The sequence below is a fragment of the Leptodactylus fuscus genome, chromosome 1 (assembly GCF_031893055.1).
Source record: "Leptodactylus fuscus isolate aLepFus1 chromosome 1, aLepFus1.hap2, whole genome shotgun sequence".
Classification (NCBI taxonomy): Eukaryota; Metazoa; Chordata; class Amphibia; order Anura; family Leptodactylidae; genus Leptodactylus; species Leptodactylus fuscus.
Genome location: NC_134265.1, coordinates 127,073,658 through 127,096,576, shown reverse-complemented (window position 1 = coordinate 127,096,576; position 22,919 = coordinate 127,073,658). Strand labels below are relative to the sequence as shown.

General features: G+C 40.6%; 1 protein-coding gene across 2 annotated transcripts in view; it reads left to right on the top strand.

Moving 5' to 3' along the window:
• The first annotated feature begins 13,520 nt into the window (after positions 1-13,520).
• Positions 13,521-22,919, top strand: part of SMTN (smoothelin) — a 102,706-nt gene continuing 93,307 nt past the window's right edge. For both annotated transcript variants that reach the window (XM_075276646.1, XM_075276647.1), the window contains exon 1: positions 13,521-13,679. In XM_075276646.1, the coding sequence (XP_075132747.1) occupies positions 13,575-13,679 (105 nt within the window). In that variant the 5' untranslated portion in view covers positions 13,521-13,574. The remainder of the gene's footprint in view (positions 13,680-22,919) is intronic.

Genomic DNA, 22,919 nt, shown 5'->3' with positions numbered 1-22,919 from the left:
TACTTCCGCTTTGACGGCGGCCGGCCGCTTAACCCCCCGCGTGCCGGCTACGTCCATTCATTTCTATGCGAGCATGCTGTTCGGATCGGCTGAAACCACACACCAATAGCAACCAAAAAGGCTGACAAGATGAAGCAGTACTTACTCTCTTCAGAATTGTGGAAACGTTTAGAGACAATGAATTAGTATACACAAAAAAACAGTGCTTAACAAATAGATAGACCAAATATAGACCATATATATGCAAATAATGTAAAAATAAAACGGAAGTAAAAAGAACATAATTGTTTCTGAAGCTGGGCAGTGGAGCATCGCAGAATGATTGGACAGAATTCTTGCTAGGCTGTGACTCTAGAGAATATGACCAAGGGTTTGTGTACCTCATCCCTTTTTAAGCCATTCCCAACATCTGCCATAATAGTACGGCAGATGTAGAGTATTTAAATATGGCCAGCGTTCCATTGCCATGACAGCTGGGAGCTTTTTGAAGGCTTCTGCATTTTTTTTTTTTTTTAATTAAATGTGGATTGTGAGCCCCACATAGAGCTCACAATGTAGATTTTTTTTCCCTATCAGTATGTCTTTGGAATATGGGATGTAAATCCATGCAAACACAGGGAAAACATACAAACTCCATGCAGATGGATTTTGTCCTTGGTGGGATTTTAACACCAGGACTCCAGCACTGCAAGGCTGCAGTGCTAACTACTGAGCCACCATGTGGCTGAAGGCTTCTGCATTTGTATGACAGGCTGCTTTATGCACCCTGTCAGAAAAATGCTGATACAATGCAATGCAAAAAAAAAAAAAAAAAGTAAAAAGAAATTAAAAAAAAAGGAATTGTTCAAATCACCCCTTTTCCCTAGAATACATATAAAAGTAAAAAAAAATTTGAAATACATACACATTAGGTATGCCTGAGTCCGAAAACACCTGTTCTTATACTTAATGCTGAACCAGTGGTTTTTTTTTTTGCTGTTTTGCTTCTGATAAAATTTTAATTACAAAGGGATCAAAGCAATAGACATTCTCTAATAAAACGATATAAATTTGGTACCTCCAGAATTGTACTGAAACATAGAATACAGGTGACATGTCATTTTGACTATAGAGTGAACAATGTAAAAACAAAGCCCGTAAGAAAGTCGCACAACTGCATTTTATTCTTCAACTCCATCCCATTCTGATTTTTTTTTCCAGCTTTCAAGTACATTGTACAGAATAATAAATGGTACCGTTACGAAGAACAAATTGTCCCACAGTCATTAACCCCTCACATGGCTTTATGATCAGAAAAATACAAAAGTTATGGGGTTTGGAAGGCAGATAGTCAAAAACAAAAATCGAAAAATGTCACCAGTGGTAAGGGGTTAAAAAGGCTCCCACCCAACCCACTTCCTGGAACCTCCCACTGATGCCATAATTTTACTTTTTCAATATATTAAGCCCTTACCATTTATGCCTATAGACTGCCTAGTGCCTACCATTCATGCCTACTGACCATCTGAATTGAATTTACTTCGTGGCATTTATTTGCCCATATGTATTGTGGCTTGTGGATTGAAATTACTAGACAAATTACAGAGGAGCCATGCTGACACATTGAACTGAACTTCCACTACAACTATAAACACAAAAGTTAAAAGATAACTATTCATCACAGGAGGCACAAAGTATAAAAAATAGAAATAAAAGGACAAAAAGACTCCACTACCACAACCACATATTAGAGTATAGCCCTGCCCCTGGTGACATGTGTCACCATAATAAAAAAAAAATACCGTACCATAAGGGAAAAGGAAAATTATTTTAGTGACACTTTGTGCTATTAAAAAATCTGAAAACACGTGTAAAACCCTCCTACTGTTTATTTTTACATTTTCTCAGATATTAAAACAAAACATGCAAAAATAAAGTCCTAAACATCACCAAAAAGAGGCAAAATATTTGAATTAAAAAACAAAAGTGATTGCCATTAAAACTGCATGTAGGAAAAAAAGTGAAAATGTGCCCAGTCCTGAACCATGGAGAATAGCCTGATCCTGAAGTGGTTAATATGGAAGAGAAGATCTTACGGGGAGTTCCACTGTGGATGAGAGGTGAGGTGAGCAGTTTACGTCCCCAGGTTGGTCATGTGACTCCTGTCGCACAACAGGGTCTATTCTACAAGGCTTGAAAGGACCTCTATTTCTACTCCAAAAATGACACTTTTCTCCTCAAACTCCTCTCAAAGGGCTGCAGTAATAGTACATGGGTTTTGTCACTGGCTCTGGCTCCAGCTCCGGCTGCCACATAACCTTTCTCTTCAGAAGTTCAGTTAAGACAGGGGCCACACGGTGGTTCAGTGGTTAGCACTGCAGCCTTGCAGTGCTGGAGTCCTGGTGTTCAAATTCCGCCAAGGGCTAAAGAACATCTGCAAGGAGTTTGTATGTTCTCCCCATGTTTGCATGGATTTCCATCCCATATTCCAAAGACATACTGATAGGGGAAAATGTACATTGTGGGGCTCACAATCTACATTTAAAAAACCAAAAAAAAAGACATACTGAAGACATACTAGTCTTTCCCCCCAACCAGTTAGAAGCCCGAGGTTAGCAACCTTTTTTGTATTGTGTGCCAAATATGTGTAAAAAAGTCAAAGTAGATGTAGTCAGTGTGCCAGGCAATAATTTTAAGGGTGTTGACCTCCACATTAAAGGCATATAATGTACACCATAACAGTAACAAAATAACTAGTTTATTAAACTTTCATTTCAATGTGATCCTTGACCATGATTTTTTATTGCAAAGATGATTCTTCTCTGGTGTATATGACTTTTGGCTGAATACAGAACTCAGAGTGATCTGCAGGAAGCCAGCTTTATAGGCGCAGAGGATGTCCTTCACATACGCTAGACTTTTTTATTGCATAAGCCAATTCAAATTTGTCCAGCCTTGTTGAAATGAACAAACGCCTACATTAGCATATTCAGGTGCCATATCATACTTTGCTTTTATACTTCCTCCTTATTTTGCATCACCATATATACGCCTTTAGTTTATCTGGTACAGGATGCCAATGCAAGGCCCAGATAACTGGGCCTATTTAGCAGGGAGTCTCAAAACACAGAATTTGCGGCAAGATCAAGCATCCTGCTGCGTTCTCTGCCTCCCTTTGAAGACAATGGGAAGCAGATTCCAGGTAGAATCTGCCATGGATTTGGGGGTGGAATCCAAAGGCTTTCCTTTTAATGGCCATTAATATACAGGTGACATGTATAGTAACATATGCTAGGCATTAAAATGAGTCTTACACTATCCCATTATATGTAAATACAGCATATGTATCAGTGATGGCTGTTATAATTATCTCAAGACAAAGAAGTTGCTGGTTTCTTCTTTGGGTTAGAATAGAAATCAATGAAAATGGTTGCCTGAGAACTCTATGAAAATATAAGGCAAGGCAAAATTAGCAATTCTAACATACACGTTAAGTTACACACCATAAAGAGCTGGCATTCAAATCTATTCAAATACACTTTAAAGAAGATCTTTCATGATTAGGGACACAGGCAGTTCTATATACTGCTGGAAAGCCGACAGTGCGCTGAATTCAACGCACTGTCGGCTTTCCCGATCTGTGCCCCGGGTAAAGAGCTTTCGGTCCCGGTACCGTAGCTCTTTACAGTCAGAAGGGCGTTCCTGACAGTCTGTCAAGAACGTCCTTCTCCACAGCATCGCCTATCGCGCTGTGCTCTGAGACCGGGGAGGAATGCCCCCTCCCTCTGCTCATAGTGCTCATCCATAGACGAGTGTTATCAGGAGGGGAGGGGGCGTTCCTCCCCACTCACACTGTACAGCGCAATAGGCGCTGCTGTGGAGAAGGATGTTCTTGACAGAATGTCAGGAATGCCCTTCTGACTGTAAAGAGCTACGGTACTGGGACCGCAAGCTATTTTCCCGGGGCACAGATCGGGAACAGCGCACTGTCGGCTTTCCAGCAGTATATAGAACTGCCTGTGCCCCAAACCATGAAAGGTCCTCTTTAATAAAGTAAAAAAAGGAGAAAATTAATTGAGAGACCACAAGGTGGTGCTATATCTCATTTATTTTAGGTTGCACATCCTGAATGTGCATTAAAGGGGTTAATCAAATTCTTTAAAAAATCTGAACTGTCTATAAATAGAATAAAATTAAAAAAAGGAAACAATTCTCAAGTCTGTGTTTTAGCGGCAACTCAGCACTGACTATCTGACAGTCCTCCCTGTCTCTGTTTACACATGTACAAGATGTGACCACTACAGTATATATACAGTCCTATGAAAAAGTTTGGGCACCCCTATTAATCTTAATCATTTTTAGTTCTAAATATTTTGGTATTTGCAACAGCCATTTCAGTTTGATATATCTAATAACTGATGGACACAGTAATATTTCAGGATTGAAATGAGGTTTATTGTACTAACAGAAAATGCGCAATATGCATTAAACCAAAATTTGACCGGTGCAAAAGTATGGGCACCTCAACAGAAAAGTGACATTAATATTTAGTAGATCCTCCTTTTGCAAAGATAACAGCCTCTAGTCGCTTCCTGTAGCTTTTAATCAGTTCCTGGATCCTGGATAAAGGTATTTTGGACAAACAATTCAAGTTCAGTTAAGTTAGATGGTCGCCGAGCATGGACAGCCCGCTTCAAATCATCCCACAGATGTTCAATGATATTCAGGTCTGGGGACTGGGATGGCCATTCCAGAACATTGTAATTGTTCCTCTGCATGAATGCCTGAGGATTTGGAGCGGTGTTTTGGATCATTGTCTTGCTGAAATATCCATCCCCGGCGTAACTTCAACTTCGTCACTGATTCTTGAACATTATTCTCAAGAATCTGCTGATACTGAGTGGAATCCATGCGACTCTCAACTTTAACAAGATTCCCGATGCCGGCATTGGCCACACAGCCCCAAAGCATGATGGAACCTCCACCAAATTTTACAGTGGGTAGCATGTGTTTTTCTTGGAATGCTGTTTCTTTTTGGACGCCATGCATAACGCCTTTTTTTTTATAACCAAACAACTCAATTTTTGTTTCCAAAATGAAGCTGCCTTGTCCAAATGTGCTTTTTCATACCTCAGGCAACTCTATTTGTGGCGTACGTGCAGAAACGGCTTCTTTCTCATCACTCTCCCATACAGCTTCTATTTGTGCAAAGTGCGCTGTATAGTTGACCGATGCACAGTGACACCATCTGCAGCAAGATGATGCTGCAGCTCTTTGGAGGTGGTCTGTGGATTGTCCTTGACTGTTCTCACCATTCTTCTTCTCTGCCTTTCTGATATTTTTCTTGGCCTGCCACTTCTGGGCTTTACAAGAACTGTCCCTGTGGTCTTCCATTTCCTTACTATGTTCCTCACAGTGGAAACTGACAGGTTAAATCTCTGAGACAACGTTTTGTATCCTTCCCCTGAACAACTATGTTGAACAATCTTTGTTTTCAGATCATTTGAGAGCGGGCTGTCCATGTTCGGCGACCATCAAACTTAACTGAACTTGAATTGTTTTGTAGAAAGAAATGGTCCAAAATACCTTCATCCAGGAACTGATTAAAAGCTACAGGAAGCGACTAGAGGCTGTTATCTTTGCAAAAGGAGGATGTACTAAATATTAATGTCACTTTTCTGTTGAGGTGCCCATATTTTTGCACCGGTCAAATTTTGGTTTAATGCATATTGCGCATTTTCTGTTAGTACAATAAACCTCATTTCAATCCTGAAATATTACTGTGTCCATCAGTTATTAGATATATCAAACTGAAATGGCTGTTGCAAACACCAAAATATTTAGAACTAAAAATGATTAAGATTAATAGGGGTGCCCAAACTTTTTCATAGGACTGTATCCTAGTATATTGTAAGGAAAAAGAGGGTAAAGGCCCTTTCTATGAGATTAAAACAAAACAATTGCACGAAAATTGAATAAACAAACTACACTTAGAAATAAAAAATACTAGATATAAGTATTCAGTCAGCCACCAATTGTGCAAGTTCTCTCACTTAAAAAGATGAAGTCGGCCTGTAATTGACATCATAGAAAGACCTCAACTATGAGAGACAAAATGAGAAAACAAATCCAGAAAATCATTGTCTGATTTGGAAAGAATTTATTTGCAAATTATGGTGGAAAATAAGTATTTGGTCACCTACAAACAATCAAGATTTCTGGCTCTCACAGACCTGTAACTTCTTCTTAAGAGGCTCCTCTGACTTCCACTCATTACCTGTAGTAATGGCACCTGTTTGAACTTGTTATCAGTTGTCCACAACCTCAGTCACACTCCAAACTCCACTATGGCGAAGACTACAGATGAGCAAGTAATATTCAATCAAATACCTCCCCGCCATAGGTTTCCGTGTAAGCAGCCGAACACAAAGGAGTTAAGCACATTGAATATTCAATGCGCTTAACCCCTTGGCTCATCTCTAGTCAAGACCAAAGATGTGTCGAAGGACACCAGAAACAAAATCTGAGCTCTGCAGCAGGCTGGGAAGACTGAATCTGCAATAGGCAAGCAGCTTGCTGTGAAAAAATCAACTGTGGGAGCAATGATTAGTAAATGGAAGACATATAAGACCACTGATAATCTCCCTCGATCTGGGGCTCCACACAAGATCTCACCCCGTGGGGTCAAAATGATTACAAGAATGGTGAGCGAAAATCCCAGAACAACACGGGGATACCTAGTGAATGACCTGCAGGGACCTGGGACCAACGTAACAAAGGCTACCATCAGTAACACACTATGCTGCCAGGGACATAGATCCTGCAGTGCCAGATGTGTCCCACTGCTTAAGCCAGTATATGTATCGGTCTGTCTGAAGTTTGCTAGAGAGCATTTGGATGATCCAGAAGAGTATTGGGAGAATGTCCTATGGTCTGATGAAACCAAACTGGAACTGTTTGGTATAAACACAACTTGTTGTGTTTGGAGGAAAAAGAATGCTGAGTTGCATCCAAAGAACCCCAGACCTACTGTAAAGCATGGGGGTGGAAACATCATGCTTTGGGGCTGTTTCTCTGCAAAGGGACCAGGATGACTGATCCGTGTACATGAAAGAATGAATGGGGCTATATATTTTGAGTGAAAACCTCCTTCCATCAGCAAGGGCATTGAAGATGAAACGTGGCTGGGTCTTTCAGAATGACAATGATCCCAACGAAGGAGTGGCTTCGTAAGAAGCATTTCTAGGTCCTGGAGTGGCCTAGCCAGTCTCCAGATCTCAACCCTATAGAAAACCTTTGGAGGGAGTTGAAAGCCTATGTTGCCCAGCAACAGCCCCAAAACATCACTGCTCTAGAGGAGATCTGCATGGAGGAATGGGCCAACCTTGTGAAGACTTACAGAAAACGTTTGACCTCTGTCATTGCCAACAAAGGAATTATAACAAAGTATTGAAATTAACTTTTGTTATTGACCAAATTTTCCACCATAATTTACAAAATAAATTCTTTCCAAATCAGACTGTGATTTTCTGGATTTGTCTTTTTCATTTTGTCTCTCATAGTTCAGATCTACCTATGATGTCAATTACAGGTCGACCAAATCTTTTTAAATGGGCGAACTTACACAATTGGTGACTCACTAAATACTTTTTTCCCCTCACAATGTGTATATGTACACACATACAGTCCTATGAAAAAGTTTGGGCACCCCTATTAATCTTAATCATTTTTAGTTCTAAATATTTTGGTGTTTGCAACAGCCATTTCAGTTTGATATATCTAATAACTGATGGACACAGTAATATTTCAGGATTGAAATGAGGTTTATTGTACTAACAGAAAATGTGCGATATGCATTAAACCAAAATTTGACCAGTGCAAAATAATGGGCATCTCAACAGAAAAGTGACATTAATATTTAGTAGATCCTCCTTTTGCAAAGATAACAGCCTCTAGTCGCTTCCTAATCAGTTCCTGGATCCTGAATGAAGGTATTTTGGACCATTCTGCTTTACAAAACAATTCACGTTCAGTTAAGTTTGATGGTCGCCGAGCATGGACAGCCCGCTCTCAAATGATCTGAAAACAAAGATTGTTCAACATAGTTGTTCAGGGGAAGGATACAAAAAGTTGTCTCAGAGATTTAACCTGTCAGTTTCCACTGTGAGGAACATAGTAAGGAAATGGAAGACCACAGGGACAGTTCTTGTTAAGCCCAGAAGTGGCAGGCCAAGAAAAATATCAGAAAGGCAGGGAAGAAGAACGGTGAGAACAGTACAATCCAACAGGACAATCCACAGACCACCTCCAAAGAGCTGCAGCATCATCTTGCTGTAGATGGTGTCACTGTGCATCGGTCAACAATACAGCGCACTTTGCACAAGGAGAAGCTGTATGGGAGAGTGATGAGAAAGAAGCCGTTTCTGCAAGCACGCCACAAACAGAGTCGCCTGAGGTATGCAAAAGCACATTTGGACAAGCCAGCTTCATTTTGGAAGAAGGTCCTGTGGGCTGATGAAACAATGATTGAGTTGTTTGGTCATACAAAAAGGTGTTATGCATGGCGTTAAAAAAAAAACTGCATACCAAGAAAAACACTTGCTACCCAAGTGTGTGGCTGTGTGGCCAATGCCGGCATCGGGAATCTTGTTAAAGTTGAGGGTCACATGGATTCCACTCAGTATCAGCAGATTCTTGAGAATAATGTTCAATAATCAGTGACGAAGTTGAAGTTATGCCGGGGATGGATATTTCAGCAAGATAATAATCCAAAACACCGCTCCAAATTGACTCAGGCATTCATGCAGAGGAACAATTACAATGTTCTGGAATGGCCATCCCAGTCCCCAGACCTGAATATCATTGAACATCTGTGGGATGATTTGAAGCGGGCTGTCCATGCTCGGCAACCATCAAACTTAACTGAATTTGATTTGTTTTGTAAAGAGGAATGGTCCAAAATACCTTCATCCAGGAACTGAGTAAAAGCTACAGGAAGCCACTAGAGGCTGTTATCTTTGCAAAAGGAGGATCTACTAAATATTAATGTCACTTTTCTGTTGAGGTGCCCATACTTTTGCCCCGGTCAAATTTTGGTTTAATGCATATTGCACATTTTCTTTTAGTACAATAAACCTCATTTCAATCCTGAAATATTACTGTGTCCATCAGTTATTAGATATATCAAACTGAAATGGCTGTTGCAAACACCAAAATATTTAGAACTAAAAATGATTAACCCCTTCCCGACATGCGCCGTAATAGTACGGCGCATGTCGGGTCTGTAACTATGGCGATCGCCCGGGAGCCGGGCGGCCGCCATAGCCGCCGGGTGTCTACTGTTTTAAGCAGCAGACAACCGGCTCTAATGCCTCCAATCGGTCCCCGTACCGATCGGAGGCATTAACCCCTCCGGCGCCGCGGTCAAAGGCGCCGGAGGCGCCATTTTCCCGGCGGCACATGGGCGCCGCCATTTTGGCCGGGATCGCCGGCTCCTGGAGCATGCTCCAGGGCTGACGTCCCGTTGCCATGACAGCAGGGAGCCTTGTACAGGCTCCCAGGCTTGTCTGCAAATCCTTTCTTTTGCAGGCTGGTCTATGCAGCCTGCAAAAGAAAGGATGCTTTTTTGCAATGCATTAGCATTGTAATGCATTGCATTAGTGATCAGACCCCCTGGGGTTCAACACCCCTAGGGGGTCTAATAAATGCAAAAAAAAAAAAAAAAAAAATTAAAAAAAATATAAAAAAATATAAAAAGAATTAAAAGTTCAAATCACCCCCTTTCCTTAGAACACATATAAAAGTAGTTAAAAACTGTGAAACATATACATGTTAGCTATCCCCGCGTCCGAAATCGCCCGCTCTACAAATCTATAAAAATATTTTTCCTGTTCGGTAAACGCCGTAGCGGGAAAAATAGTCGAAAGTGCCAAACCGCCGTTTTTTCACTGTTTTGATTCTGATAAAAATTTGAATAAAAAGTGATCAAAGCAATAACATTTCCTGAAAATGGTAGAACTAAAAAGTACACCCGACCCCGCAAAAAAAGACGCCCTATGCATCCCCGTACACTTACATATAAAAAAGTTACGGCTGTCGGAATATGGCGACTTTTAGAAAAAAAATTTTTTTAACACAGTTTTGGAATTTTTTTTAGGGGTCAAAATGTAAATAAAACCATATAAATTTGGTATCCCTGGAACCGTACCGAAACACAGAATATAGGGGACATGTCATTTTGGCTGCACAGTGAACGCCGTAAAACCAAAGCCCGTAAGAAAGTCGCAGAAATGCATTTTTTCTTCAAATCCACCCCATTCTGAATTTTTTTCCTGCTTCCCAGTACATTATATAGAATAATTAATGGTAGCATCATGAAGAAAAATTTGTCCCGCAAAAATTAAGACCTCATATGGCTCTGGGAGCGGAGAAATAAAAAAGTTATGGGGTTTAGAAGGAGGGGAGTCAAAAACGAAAATCAAAAAATGCCATCGGCGGGAAGGGGTTAAGATTAATAGGGGTGCTCAAACTTTTTCATAGGACTGTATCTGGTATCTACACTGCCACCAAAACATATAAATAAAATTTTTAAAATGTAATAATAAGAAATTAATTAACTATATTATTCATTCTAAATATTATTTCCAGTATATTGAGATGACATATACAGAGGCGGCAGCAGAAACACTATTTCCTGTTTTTTTGTGGCACTGTTGGTAGCCACAGGATTGTTGTACTTTCTGAGAATGAAGATGAAGTTTTTAATTACTTAGCTTACTCACCTCGGTCAAAAGAGTATATTGCATCCAAGTGTGATAGGATCTTGAGTCAGGCTTCTGTGCATTTTTACAGGCTGTAATTACATTGCATGGTCACTAGAAAACAGATATTGTGTGATGTAAATAACACTTGCAAAAGCATCACAGTTCCTTCAAACATCTGATCAGCAGGGGCCCTGAGTGTTGGACCCCCATTCACCTCTTAGACTGTTAGGACCCCTGCTGATCATCTGTTTCCCAGAGCATGCATATCACAGTATTATTTACATGCAAGGCACTGCTCATGCACCATTTTCTGGATAACAGCAGTTGTGGGTACTATAGTTGCATATCTTTCAAGTTTCTGAGATACTGCTGCAGCACCCATAACCATCACTTTCAAGAATGCTATATGGAAGGGATTGGGGGCCTGGTAAAAGTTTGCACTGAGACCCACAAGATTTTAGTTAAGCTGCTGCCCAGACAGAGCGGATGATGTTGACATCAGTGCTCTATGGAGTCTTCCAGGACTCCTTCTCCAAAAGATGGTGATACCAAATATTGACCTTATTTAGATTTCTCATTTGTTCATTCACTTCATTTTTTAATTGACAAAAATAAACCATTAACACTTCAATTTTTTTAAATTATTTTTTAACTTTGCAGCATTTTTTTCTTGGCTGCCTAAAACTTTTTGCCTATTTACAGAGGCAAATCACATCATTTTGACCACCATTAAATATTGAGAGTAAACCACTGTGTGCAGCATGGACAGCAACAAGATGGGCTGGGAATGATTGAATAAGATTGTCACAGGTAGCTGGAGCCATGCTGAGTGCAGTGCATCCTGTATTTGCTGGAGGATGCATGAGGACGGGTGCATGAAGTTAACATTTCTATTGAAGTAGGCCGAAAAGGTGCTCAGTAGTGTTCAAATCTGGGGAATTAGGTGGCCAGAGACATACTTAGAAGTCTTGGTCATGCGATTCCAACCACTGTGAGACATTTTTAGCCATTTGGGACATGTCACATTGTCTTGTTGAAAGGTTTTATCTGCCGTGGGAAGACAAATGGCATGTATGGATGTGAGTGATCTGCATGGATGGATTCATAACCAACTCGGATGAGGGGGCCTTCTACATGGATGAATAGTTCTAGAAAATAGCCTTTGCTAATCATCGGTGGTCCAATTCCAATACTGCCGGGCAAATAAAAGCCTTTTTCATGATGTAACTTCGCTAGTGTAGGTGCAGTGACTGTCCATCTGCTTCAGAGCCCCAAATGCAGCAGATATTGCTGAACTATTGTTTTAGACACACGACTGCTAGCCCCCTGGCCCATTTTCAAAATGAGCTACTTCACGGTACTATGTTTTTTAGTCCTCACACACCTTTGTAGGCGACATTCACTTCTCACATTAATGGCATGTGATGCTCCCACATCAATTATTTTCAAAGGTGCCATTTGTCTACTTACAGTACACTTTCACCACAGCAGCATGACAACAAACTATAACTTCATTATAGACCTCTATGTTTAGGCATTTGTCAAAAAAAAAAATTTGGTGTGACAGCACCCATTACATATCCTGCCATTGACAACCAACCCACATTGCCTTCATGGTGTTGTGAACAATAAAACTGGACAGCTAAGGACTGAAACCGTATCAGAATCCAGATTCTGTTTGGAATCAGACAACAGTCAGGTTCGAGTGTGGATGCCTCATGGTGAGCACTTCTATCCGGCCTCTCCTGTAGAGAAAAACAGCGCCACAACTGCTGGTGTGATGATCTGGGGACCCATTACATACAATAGTCAGTCACCCTTAGTACTGATACAAGGGACACCAATAGTTCAGCAATATGTGCAGGACATCCTGTGGCCACATGTATTGGCTCTCATGGCAGGGCTTCTAACTACCATTTTTCAGCAGCTTGCCGGCACACAGCATTGGTTTCCCCAGATTGTCTCCACAAGATTGCAACATTTCATTGGCCTTACCTCCATGCCCAACCGTACGTCATCTTGTATTCAGGCTAGAGGCGACTAAATAGGGTAATAGAGACTCCTTTTAATTGTACAGTTTTCCGCTCTAAATTTATCCTTTTGCTCTAATATTGTAATTATATATACAGTACAAACCAAATGTTTGGACACACCTTCTCATTCAAAGAGTTTTCTGTATTTTCATGACTATGACAATTGTAGATTCACACTGAAGGCATCAAACTATGAAGTAACACGTGGAATTATATACTTAACAAAAAAGTGTGAAACAACATTTATTACCGCTCTATAAATACACAAAGGAAACATAATGTAATTAATTATAGTGTGCATTGCATCTGATCCAAGAGAATGGCACGTGCTGAAGCAGATAAACAAATAAAGCTGAGCAGCGGGTGACTAGTGGAGAATTCCCGTAAGGAAAAATACAATCCCTCCAGTTTATTGAAGACTCCTCCATGACTCATTTATGACTGAATTTATGACATGACGCTCAGCTCCTCCAGGTGACGTCAGCCTCATGTCTCCCTGATCCCGGACTCACACAGGACACTCATTGATCCCCGACACAGACCGTTGCGAATGACAGTTCTAATTCAAACCTGCCTACTGTACCTGCGTGTACTGCACCTTCCCCGTCTGGACTACAACTCCCGGCGCGCCTTGCAAAGAGGTGTGGCTTCGGGATTCGATTCCACCACTCCACCATCAGTTGGGCGTGGCATGCCGGTTATTCTCACAGTGTGATTGGGCGACATTTCAGGGGCGTGTCAGACTCGAACGGAAACTCACTGATTTGAAGTTGTAGTGTGGGAGAGAGCTCAGAAGTCTATGGATAGCGGCTGGAGCTGGAGAAGACGTGAGGGGGTCACTAGACACATAGACATGTCTGACGAGAGGTTCTCCTGTATGGACGAGGGCTCCTTGCGGAAGCTGGTGAGTGCTGCCAGTCCATGCCCTGCTCTCCCAGGTGCTGCCCAGCGCTCGCCTCAGCTCCTCACTTATCTTTGTGCCAGGGTAACGTCTTTGTCTGGGACTTTGTAGAGTCTCTGGAAGATGCTGCTGCTCCTTCGTCTAGTCTTCCTCTTCTCAGGAATGTCGTTTGCTCTAAACTCAAGTGTCTGTGTGAATGTGGACATATTCGCTGCAGTTATTACAGTGTTTTCTTATCGTCTATGTTGTGGCGCATTTTTAGGGTTTTTATGACTTTGGTTTGATGAGATGACATGGAGGAGAATGTGCTGCGAGTCTAGTGTGTGCTCAGAGTGGATCGCTGGGCTGCAGGGATCTGCGGTTTTTCTGCTGCTCCACTGCACACTGCGGTTTTTCTGCTGCTCCACTGTACACTTGATGTGAAGTCTGGGCTGCAGTTCAGGATGTGTGAGCGTCAGTGCCCGGGGCTGTGAGTTACCTGGATGATTCCTGCCAGGAAATGACTTCACCCCTGATGAGCCAGATGATAGGACTTCTGTCCCGGCACAGAGATCTCTGTGCTTGTCTGTCCCATTCTGTGTCTATTACTGTGATCTAGTAGATCACTTTTGTTTTTGTTTTTTTTATCAAGTGCACAGTTATTTAACCCCCAAGTGTGTATAGAATTCGTTTTTCTAAAGTATCTTGTTTTTCAGTGAGTGATGTCTGGTTGTCATTGTATCCATCTCTCTTTTTACTTATTAGATCTTCTGTTCATGGACCAAAAAGGATTTTAAAAAATGTATACAATGGACGACAGCTTTGCTTCTGTGTATCATGGATACTCATAGATCGAGTCTTTGAGGGACCCATTAAAAACAGGCAGGATTAGAACAGAACACACACACACACATATATATTGTATTCATGGTCTGCCCCCCCCAAAAAAATGAACCTGTGAATAGCCCATAGGCTCTCATCAGTTTGGAAATGGCTGTGTGACACCAGTTCAGAAAGTGGCCATTACTTACATAAATAGGACCTAATAGTCTTTACCAATTATCTCAATTTTTAACAAAGAATCCTCCATGTACATAATTCTGGAAGTTTTGATTAGTTTTCCACAGGTCAACGTTTTTCATTTCTGTCCAAGATGTTCTGCTAAGCAAAGATCAAAGACTTCAAAGCATCTTTGGATGATATCTGTAAAAGATTTTAGGCAACCCATAAGCATATAGATGGTTGGGGATCATCACCAGGATCCCAGACCAGAACCTCCTATAGTTGCTTTACTTGAAAGCCACGTAAAGCTAAGGCTTCATGGTGACATGGACACCAATAATTCATTCACAACCTCAATACGTCACTGTGATAGAAAAAGCTGAGACTGCATGGATTCTGACCATCTCACAATATCTGCTTTTGTGAAGTGGCTTTTTCCTCCTTGGAAAACACTGACAATGTGATAATGGCATAATCGTAAGGAAATGCTCTGGTCTAAAGGAAATTGAAGCATTGGATGATGTCAGTAACCTTGCTCCTCCTGTTTAGATACGCTCTTCATTCCCAAAACGGGATCGGCCAGGTCTTTTTTTTTTTTTAATGGAACTGCATCCTAATTCAGGGTTCATCCAAACCAAGCTGCCCCATTGAAGGAGATCTAAACTTTTTTTTTTTTTTTCCATCAATACATAGTGCAGGTAAAGATAACTTACTGTGTAACATACTTTATTAAAGAAAAGTGCATGTTTTTAATGTATTGGCTTTTTTTCTGCGACTGATCAACTCAGGCAATGTAAGTCTATTGAGAGACGAGGGGGGCATGAAAGAGTTTGTTATAAAAATGTAATTTGGAAATAACCCAGAAATTTAATTCTGTAGACTGCCTCCTCTCGCTCATTTCTTATCCTCCTCCCCTCTCCATAGACTTCATTGTAATATCTGCTTGTGTTAAGCGTACAGACTAAAATCACTCAGGTAAGTAAAGTCAGACTTTTTTCTTTAGTAAAGTATTTTGAAGCGCTTTTTCCGTTCTTCTGTAGTATTTATGAAAAAAATTAAGTTTTCCTTACACATTCAATTTTGGTGTAATAATTTTCAATCTTTTTTGAGAAAACATTTTTCTCCTATTCAGAAGAAGAAGAATTTGAAATTTGGAACAATTTGGACCTGGTCCCCATATATTATATATATATATATTATATACACTCACCGGCCACTTTATTAGGTACACCATGCTAGTAACGGGTTGGACCCCCTTTTGCCTTCAGAACTGCCTCAATTCTTTGTGGCATAGATTCAACAAGGTGCTGGAAGCATTCCTCAGAGATTTTGGTCCATATTGACATGATGGCATCACACAGTTGCCGCAGATTTGTCAGCTGCACATCCATGATGCGAATCTCCCGTTCCACCACATCCCAAAGATGCTCTATTGGATTGAGATCTGGTGACTGTGGAGGCCATTGGAGTACAGTGAACTCATTGTCATGTTCAAGAAACCAGTCTGAGATGATTCCAGCTTTATGACATGGCATTGCATTATCCTGCTGAAAGTAGCCATCAGATGTTGGGTACATTGTGGTCATAAAGGGATGGACATGGTCAGCAACAATACTCAGGTAGGCTTTGGCGTTGCAACAATGCTCAATTGGTACCAAGGGGCCCAAAGAGTGCCAAGAAAATATTCCCCACACCATGACACCACCACCACCAGCCTGAACCGTTGATACAAGGCAGGATGGATCCATGCTTTCATGTTGTTGACGCCAAATTCTGACCCTACCATCCGAATGTCGCAGCAGAAATCGAGACTCATCAGACCAGGCAACGTTTTTCCAATCTTCAATTGTCCAATTTCGATGAGCTTGTGCAAATTGTAGCCTCAGTTTCCTGTTCTTAGCTGAAAGGAGTGGCACCCGGTGTGGTCTTCTGCTGCTGTAGCCCATCTGCCTCAAAGTTCGAGGTACTGTGCGTTCAGAGATGCTCTTCTGGCTACCTTGGTTGTAACGGGTGGCTATTTGAGTCACTGTTGCCTTTCTATCAGCTCGAACCAGTCTGGCCATTCTCCTCTGACCTCTGGCATCAACAACGCATTTCCGCCCACAGAACTGCCGCTCACTGGATGTTTTTTCTTTTTCGGACCATTCTCTGTAAACCCTAGAGATGGTTGTGCGTGAAAATCCCAGTAGATCAGCAGTTTCTGAAATACTCAGACCAGCCCTTCTGGCACCAACAACCATGCCACGTTCAAAGGCACTCAAATCACCTTTCTTCCCCATACTATTGCTCGGTTTGAACTGCAGGACATTGTCTTGACCATGTCTACATGCCTAAATGCACTGAGTTGCCGCCATGTGATTGGCTGATTAGAAATTAAGTGTTAACGAGCAGTTGGACAGGTGTACCTAATAAAGTGGCCGGTGAGTGTGTGTGTGTGTGTATATATATATATATATATATATATATATATATATACAGTCCTATGAAAAAGTTTGGGCACCCCTATTAATTTTAATCATTTTTAGTTCTAAATATTTTGGTGTTTGCAGCAGCCATTTCAGTTTGATATATCTAATAACTGATGGACACAGTAATATTTCAGGATTGAAATGAGGTTTATTGTACTAACAGAAAATGTGCAATATGCATTAAACCAAAATTTGACCGGTGCAAAAGTATGGGCACCTCAACAGAAAAGTGACATTAATATTTAGTGGATCCTCCTTTTGCAGAGATAACAGCCTCTAGTCGCTTCCTGTAGCTTTTAATCAGTTCCTGGATCCTGGATGAAGGTATTTTGGACCATTCCTCTTTACAAAACAATTCAAGTTCAGTTAAGTTTGATGGTCACCGAGCATGGGCAGCCCGCTCTCAAATGATCTGAAAACAAAGATTGTTCAACATAGTTGTTCATGGGAAGAATACAAAAAGTTGTCTCAGAGATTTAACCTGTCAGTTTCAACTGTGAGGAACATAGTAAGGAAATGGAAGACACAGAGACAGTTCTTGTTAAGCCCAGAAGTGGCAGGCCAAGAAAAATATCAGAAAGGCAGAGAAGAAGAATAGTGAGAACAGTCAAGGACAATCCACAGACCACCTCCAAAGAGCTGCAGCATCATCTTGCTGCAGATGGTGTCACTGTGCATCGGTCAACAATACAGCACACTTTGCACAAGGAGAAGCTGTATGGGAGATTGATGAGAAAGAAGCTGTTTCTGCAACCACGCCACAAACAGAGCCCCCTTAGGTATGTAAAAGCAAATTTGGACAAGCCTGTGGACTGTTGAAACAAAGATTGAGTTGTTTGGTCATACAAAAAGGCGTTATGCATGGCGTCCAAAAAAAAAACAGCATTCCAAGAAAAACACTTGCTACCCCCTGTAAGATTTGGTGGAGGTTCCATCATGCTTTGGGGCTGTGTGGCCAATGCCGGCACCGGGAATCTTGTTAAAGTTGAGGGCCGCATGGATTCCACTCAGTATCAGCAGATTCTTGAGAATAATGTTCAAGAATCAGTGACGAAGTTGAAGTTACGCCGGGGATAGATATTTCAGCAAGACAATGATCCAAAACACCGCTCCAAATCCTCAGGCATTCATGCAGAGGAACAAGTACAATGTTCTGGAATGGCCATCCCAGTCCCCAGACCTGAATATCATTGAACATCTGTGGGATGATTTGAAGCGGGCTGTCCATGCTCGGCGACCATCAAACTTAACTGAACTTGAATTGTTTTGTAAAGAGGAATGGTCCAAAATCCCTTCATCCAGGATCCAGGAACTGATTAAAAGCTACAGGAAGCAACTAGAGGCTGTTATCTTTGCAAAAGGAGGATCTACTAAATATTAATGTCACTTTTCTGTTGAGGTGCCCATACTTTTGCACTGGTCAAATTTTGGTTTAATGCATATTGCACATTTTCTGTTAGTACAATAAACCTCATTCCAATCCTGAAATATTACTGTGTCCAGCAGTTATTAGATATATCAAACTGAAATGGCTGCTGCAAACACCAAAATATGTAGAACTAAAAATGATTAAGATTAATAGGGGTGCCCAAACTTTTTCATAGGACTGTATATATACAGTCCTATGAAAAAGTTTGGGCACCCCTATTAATCTTAATCATTTTTAGTTCTAAATATTTTGGTGTTTGCAACAGCCATTTCAGTTTGATATATCTAATAACTGATGGACACAGTAATATTTCAGGATTGAAATGAGGTTTATTGTACTAACAGAAAATGTGCAATATGCATTAAACCAAAATTTGACCGGTGCAAAAGTATGGGCACCTCAACAGAAAAGTGACATTAATATTTAGTAGATCCTCCTTTTGCAAAGATAACAGCCTCTAGTCGCTTCCTGTAGCTTTTAATCAGTTCCTGGATCCTGGATAAAGGTATTTTGGACAAACAATTCAAGTTCAGTTAAGTTAGATGGTCGCCGAGCATGGACAGCCCGCTTCAAATCATCCCACAGATGTTCAATGATATTCAGGTCTGGGGACTGGGATGGCCATTCCAGAACATTGTAATTGTTCCTCTGCATGAATGCCTGAGGATTTGGAGCGGTGTTTTGGATCATTGTCTTGCTGAAATATCCATCCCCGGCGTAACTTCAACTTCGTCACTGATTCTTGAACATTATTCTCAAGAATCTGCTGATACTGAGTGGAATCCATGCGACTCTCAACTTTAACAAGATTCCCGATGCCGGCATTGGCCACACAGCCCCAAAGCATGATGGAACCTCCACCAAATTTTACAGTGGGTAGCATGTGTTTTTCTTGGAATGCTGTTTCTTTTTGGACGCCATGCATAACGCCTTTTTTTATAACCAAACAACTCCATTTTTGTTTCCAAAATGAAGCTGCCTTGTCCAAATGTGCTTTTTCATACCTCAGGCAACTCTATTTGTGGCGTACGTGCAGAAACGGCTTCTTTCTCATCACTCTCCCATACAGCTTCTATTTGTGCAAAGTGCGGTGTATTGTTGACCGATGCACAGTGACACCATCTGCAGCAAGATGATGCTGCAGCTCTTTGGAGGTGGTCTGTGGATTGTCCTTGACTGTTCTCACCATTCTTCTTCTCTGCCTTTCTGATATTTTTCTTGGCCTGCCACTTCTGGGCTTAACAAGAACTGTCCCTGTGGTCTTCCATTTCCTTACTATGTTCCTCACAGTGGAAACTGACAGGTTAAATCTCTGAGACAACGTTTTGTATCCTTCCCCTGAACAACTATGTTGAACAATCTTTGTTTTCAGATCATTTGAGAGCGGGCTGTCCATGTTCGGCGACCATCAAACTTAACTGAACTTGAATTGTTTTGTAGAAAGAAATGGTCCAAAATCCCTTCATCCAGGATCTGATTAAAAGCTACAGGAAGCGACTAGAGGCTGTTATCTTTCAAAAAGGAGGATGTACTAAATATTAATGTCACTTTTCTGTTGAGGTGCCCATATTTTTGCACCGGTCAAATTTTGGTTTAATGCATATTGCACATTTTCTGTTAGTACAATAAGCCTCATTTCAATCCTGAAATATTACTGTGTCCATCAGTTATTAGATATATCAAACTGAAATGGCTGCTGCAAACACCAAAATATTTAGAACTAAAAATGATTAAGATTAATAGGGGTGCCCAAACTTTTTCATAGGACTGTGTATATATATATATATATATATATATATATATATATATATATATATAATATATATACACTGTATATATATATAATGTGACATCTGTCATTTTACTTGGATGCTTACCATAATGACGTCAATTGATTTTCTATGGTATTGTTCTTCAGTGACATGGGACTTCTTGCTTCACAGCTTAGGTGTGAGCAGCGGAGGACTTAGGGGAGGTGTTAATAATTATCTTGTTTTGATCACTTTGATATGAGATCATAATGAATCATTCTCCGTTTATAGCAGACAGTTTCTGTCCATCAGTCACCCATGTTCTGTGATATTTGGGCAGAATTAAGATTTATTGTCTTACACTTAATGATGACATGGGTGGATACCACATGTTCATAGGTGGACTCTCCCTTTTCTATTGTAGCCTATGTGTGGACATAAATAATACAGAATGGATGGCAGATATTTTATCATTATTGCTTGTTTGTATGTTTTTGTATTTTAGAATAGCCTGTTATGAAGCAAAATGTGAAAGGATATATATAATCTTTGCCATAAATGTTTGACTGGTTCCACCACTGGCGCTCTCACATTTTTCCAAATGGGAGGTACCCAACGACTGTTTCTCCAAAGAGGTGGAAGTGCATGCATGACTCTCTCCGCTCACATCTATAGGAGTTCTGAAAACGTCTGTGCAAGCATTCATAGCCGTTTTCAGAAATTCCATAGAATTAAATGGAAAGATTTTGCTGCATTTTTTTTTTTTAGACAAATCCAAGAGCGACTTCAAAAGGAATGGGAAATATAAAGTAATTTCTTATACTTCTCCCTTCTACACAATCCACTCCTGGCTTTGAATTAAAAAAAACAAAAAAAACGGAATGAGATGTGCAATATGCAAAAAAAAAAAAAACATTCTGCAAAAACTGGCTAGATGTTTTGGAAATGCAACAGAAAAATACATTGCACTCCAGACCTGGTTCTCCTCTATGTTCGGTATTCTGTGTGGGGAACCCGCTTGGGACATCCCCCCCCGAACAGAATACCGAACGCATTAAAAAAGTGGTGAGTAATGAAAGCACACGGGCCTCATAGACTATGATGGGGTCCGTGTGTTTTCCGCATGGTGCCTGCACTTTTCTCTCCGCATGATTCATGCAGACCTGCACGGAAAACACACGGACCTCATTATAATCTATGGGTCTGTGTGCTTTCATTGCTCACCACATTTTAATGCGTTCGGTATTCCGTTCAGGGGGTCCCCAAGCGGACTTCCCAAACACAGATGTGAACAAGGCCTTACAGTGCCAGCAAAGGCGTGTGTTTTTCAAAACAATAGGTGCAGAAATGCAATCCATTTCCATATAGAATAGGGAATGAAAATGCTGTGTTTAAAGCTGTGTTTTATTATTTAGAGCCTCAGCCTAAAATGAGAATACCCCTTTAAATTCTTACCATGCCAATTTTTTCTATGCAATTTGTGTGTTCTTCTGTAGGCACTTTAAATTTTCCTTCCATACTCTATTCCCAAAATATCCTGGATTTAAGCCCTGCAAGTACCTCTGCCTGAATTACAATGTATTAAAAAAAAAAAAAAAAAAAAAAAAAAAAAATTTACAGGTTCTAGCCCCACCCCCAGTGATGCAACACTGTGTCCGCTAAATAAAAATTACCATAATTGGGAGGTAAAACTAACAACCTTAAGATGTTTAGTAGCACTTGGTGCCTTAAAAAAAAAAAAAAGAGAAATATATGGAAAAACAAACGTTCCCCTTGTTTTCATGTGACTTATATCACAAAAAGCTGTACAAATTGAATTACTTCAGCAAAGGAAATGTTATGGCTCTCCAAATCACATATACAAAAAGTACCTGAAAATGTCCTGAACCAGGGAAACTGGACGGGGTTGAAGTAGTTAAAGTGCACATTAAGAAATACCCAAATTACACACATGTATTTTATCAATAAAAGTGAAAGACATGGGCTGGATAGTTAGTGGTAGTAAGAAGGCAGGTTTTTAGCTATCTGTAATATTTTTGTACCTGAGAACCATGCGGTTGATATTCTGTTTCTAGCATGGCAGTGGAAGGGTTATTGGCTACAAAGGGAGCCCTTTGATTTCCTGTACGTTTAGGAATGCTGAGTATTTACGTGCACCCTGGCACCGAGCTCCTGAATTTTTTTCACCCACTGTAATTCTGTTAATGCAGTTTCTGGTGTTTAATGATTTCTAGGCGTCTAAGGCAGAAGAAGCAGGACAGGTAGCCAAAGATTACAAAGTGACGCTTGGCTATTGAAGCATTTATTTATTTTTTTCTATGTTTGTGAACTATCATTGTCTTGCTTGTTTTTTGGGATGCTGTTTTCCCAAGGTTTGTCAAGGTAAAATGTTTGCAGATGCTTTGCATATAATTTGCCTTTGTGTGGAATTTGTGATATTTAAAGGACAGTCTGTAAATGCTCTGCAGAACAAACTGTTCAGTGGTACAACAGTGTCATTATATACTTTAGTGGTTAGAAACTTGGCAAACATTTGGGGAATAGGAATTTTGGTTTGTGACTATAGAGAAGGTTTGCAGTTTTTAGACTAACTTTATATTTTTATTTTATTGCT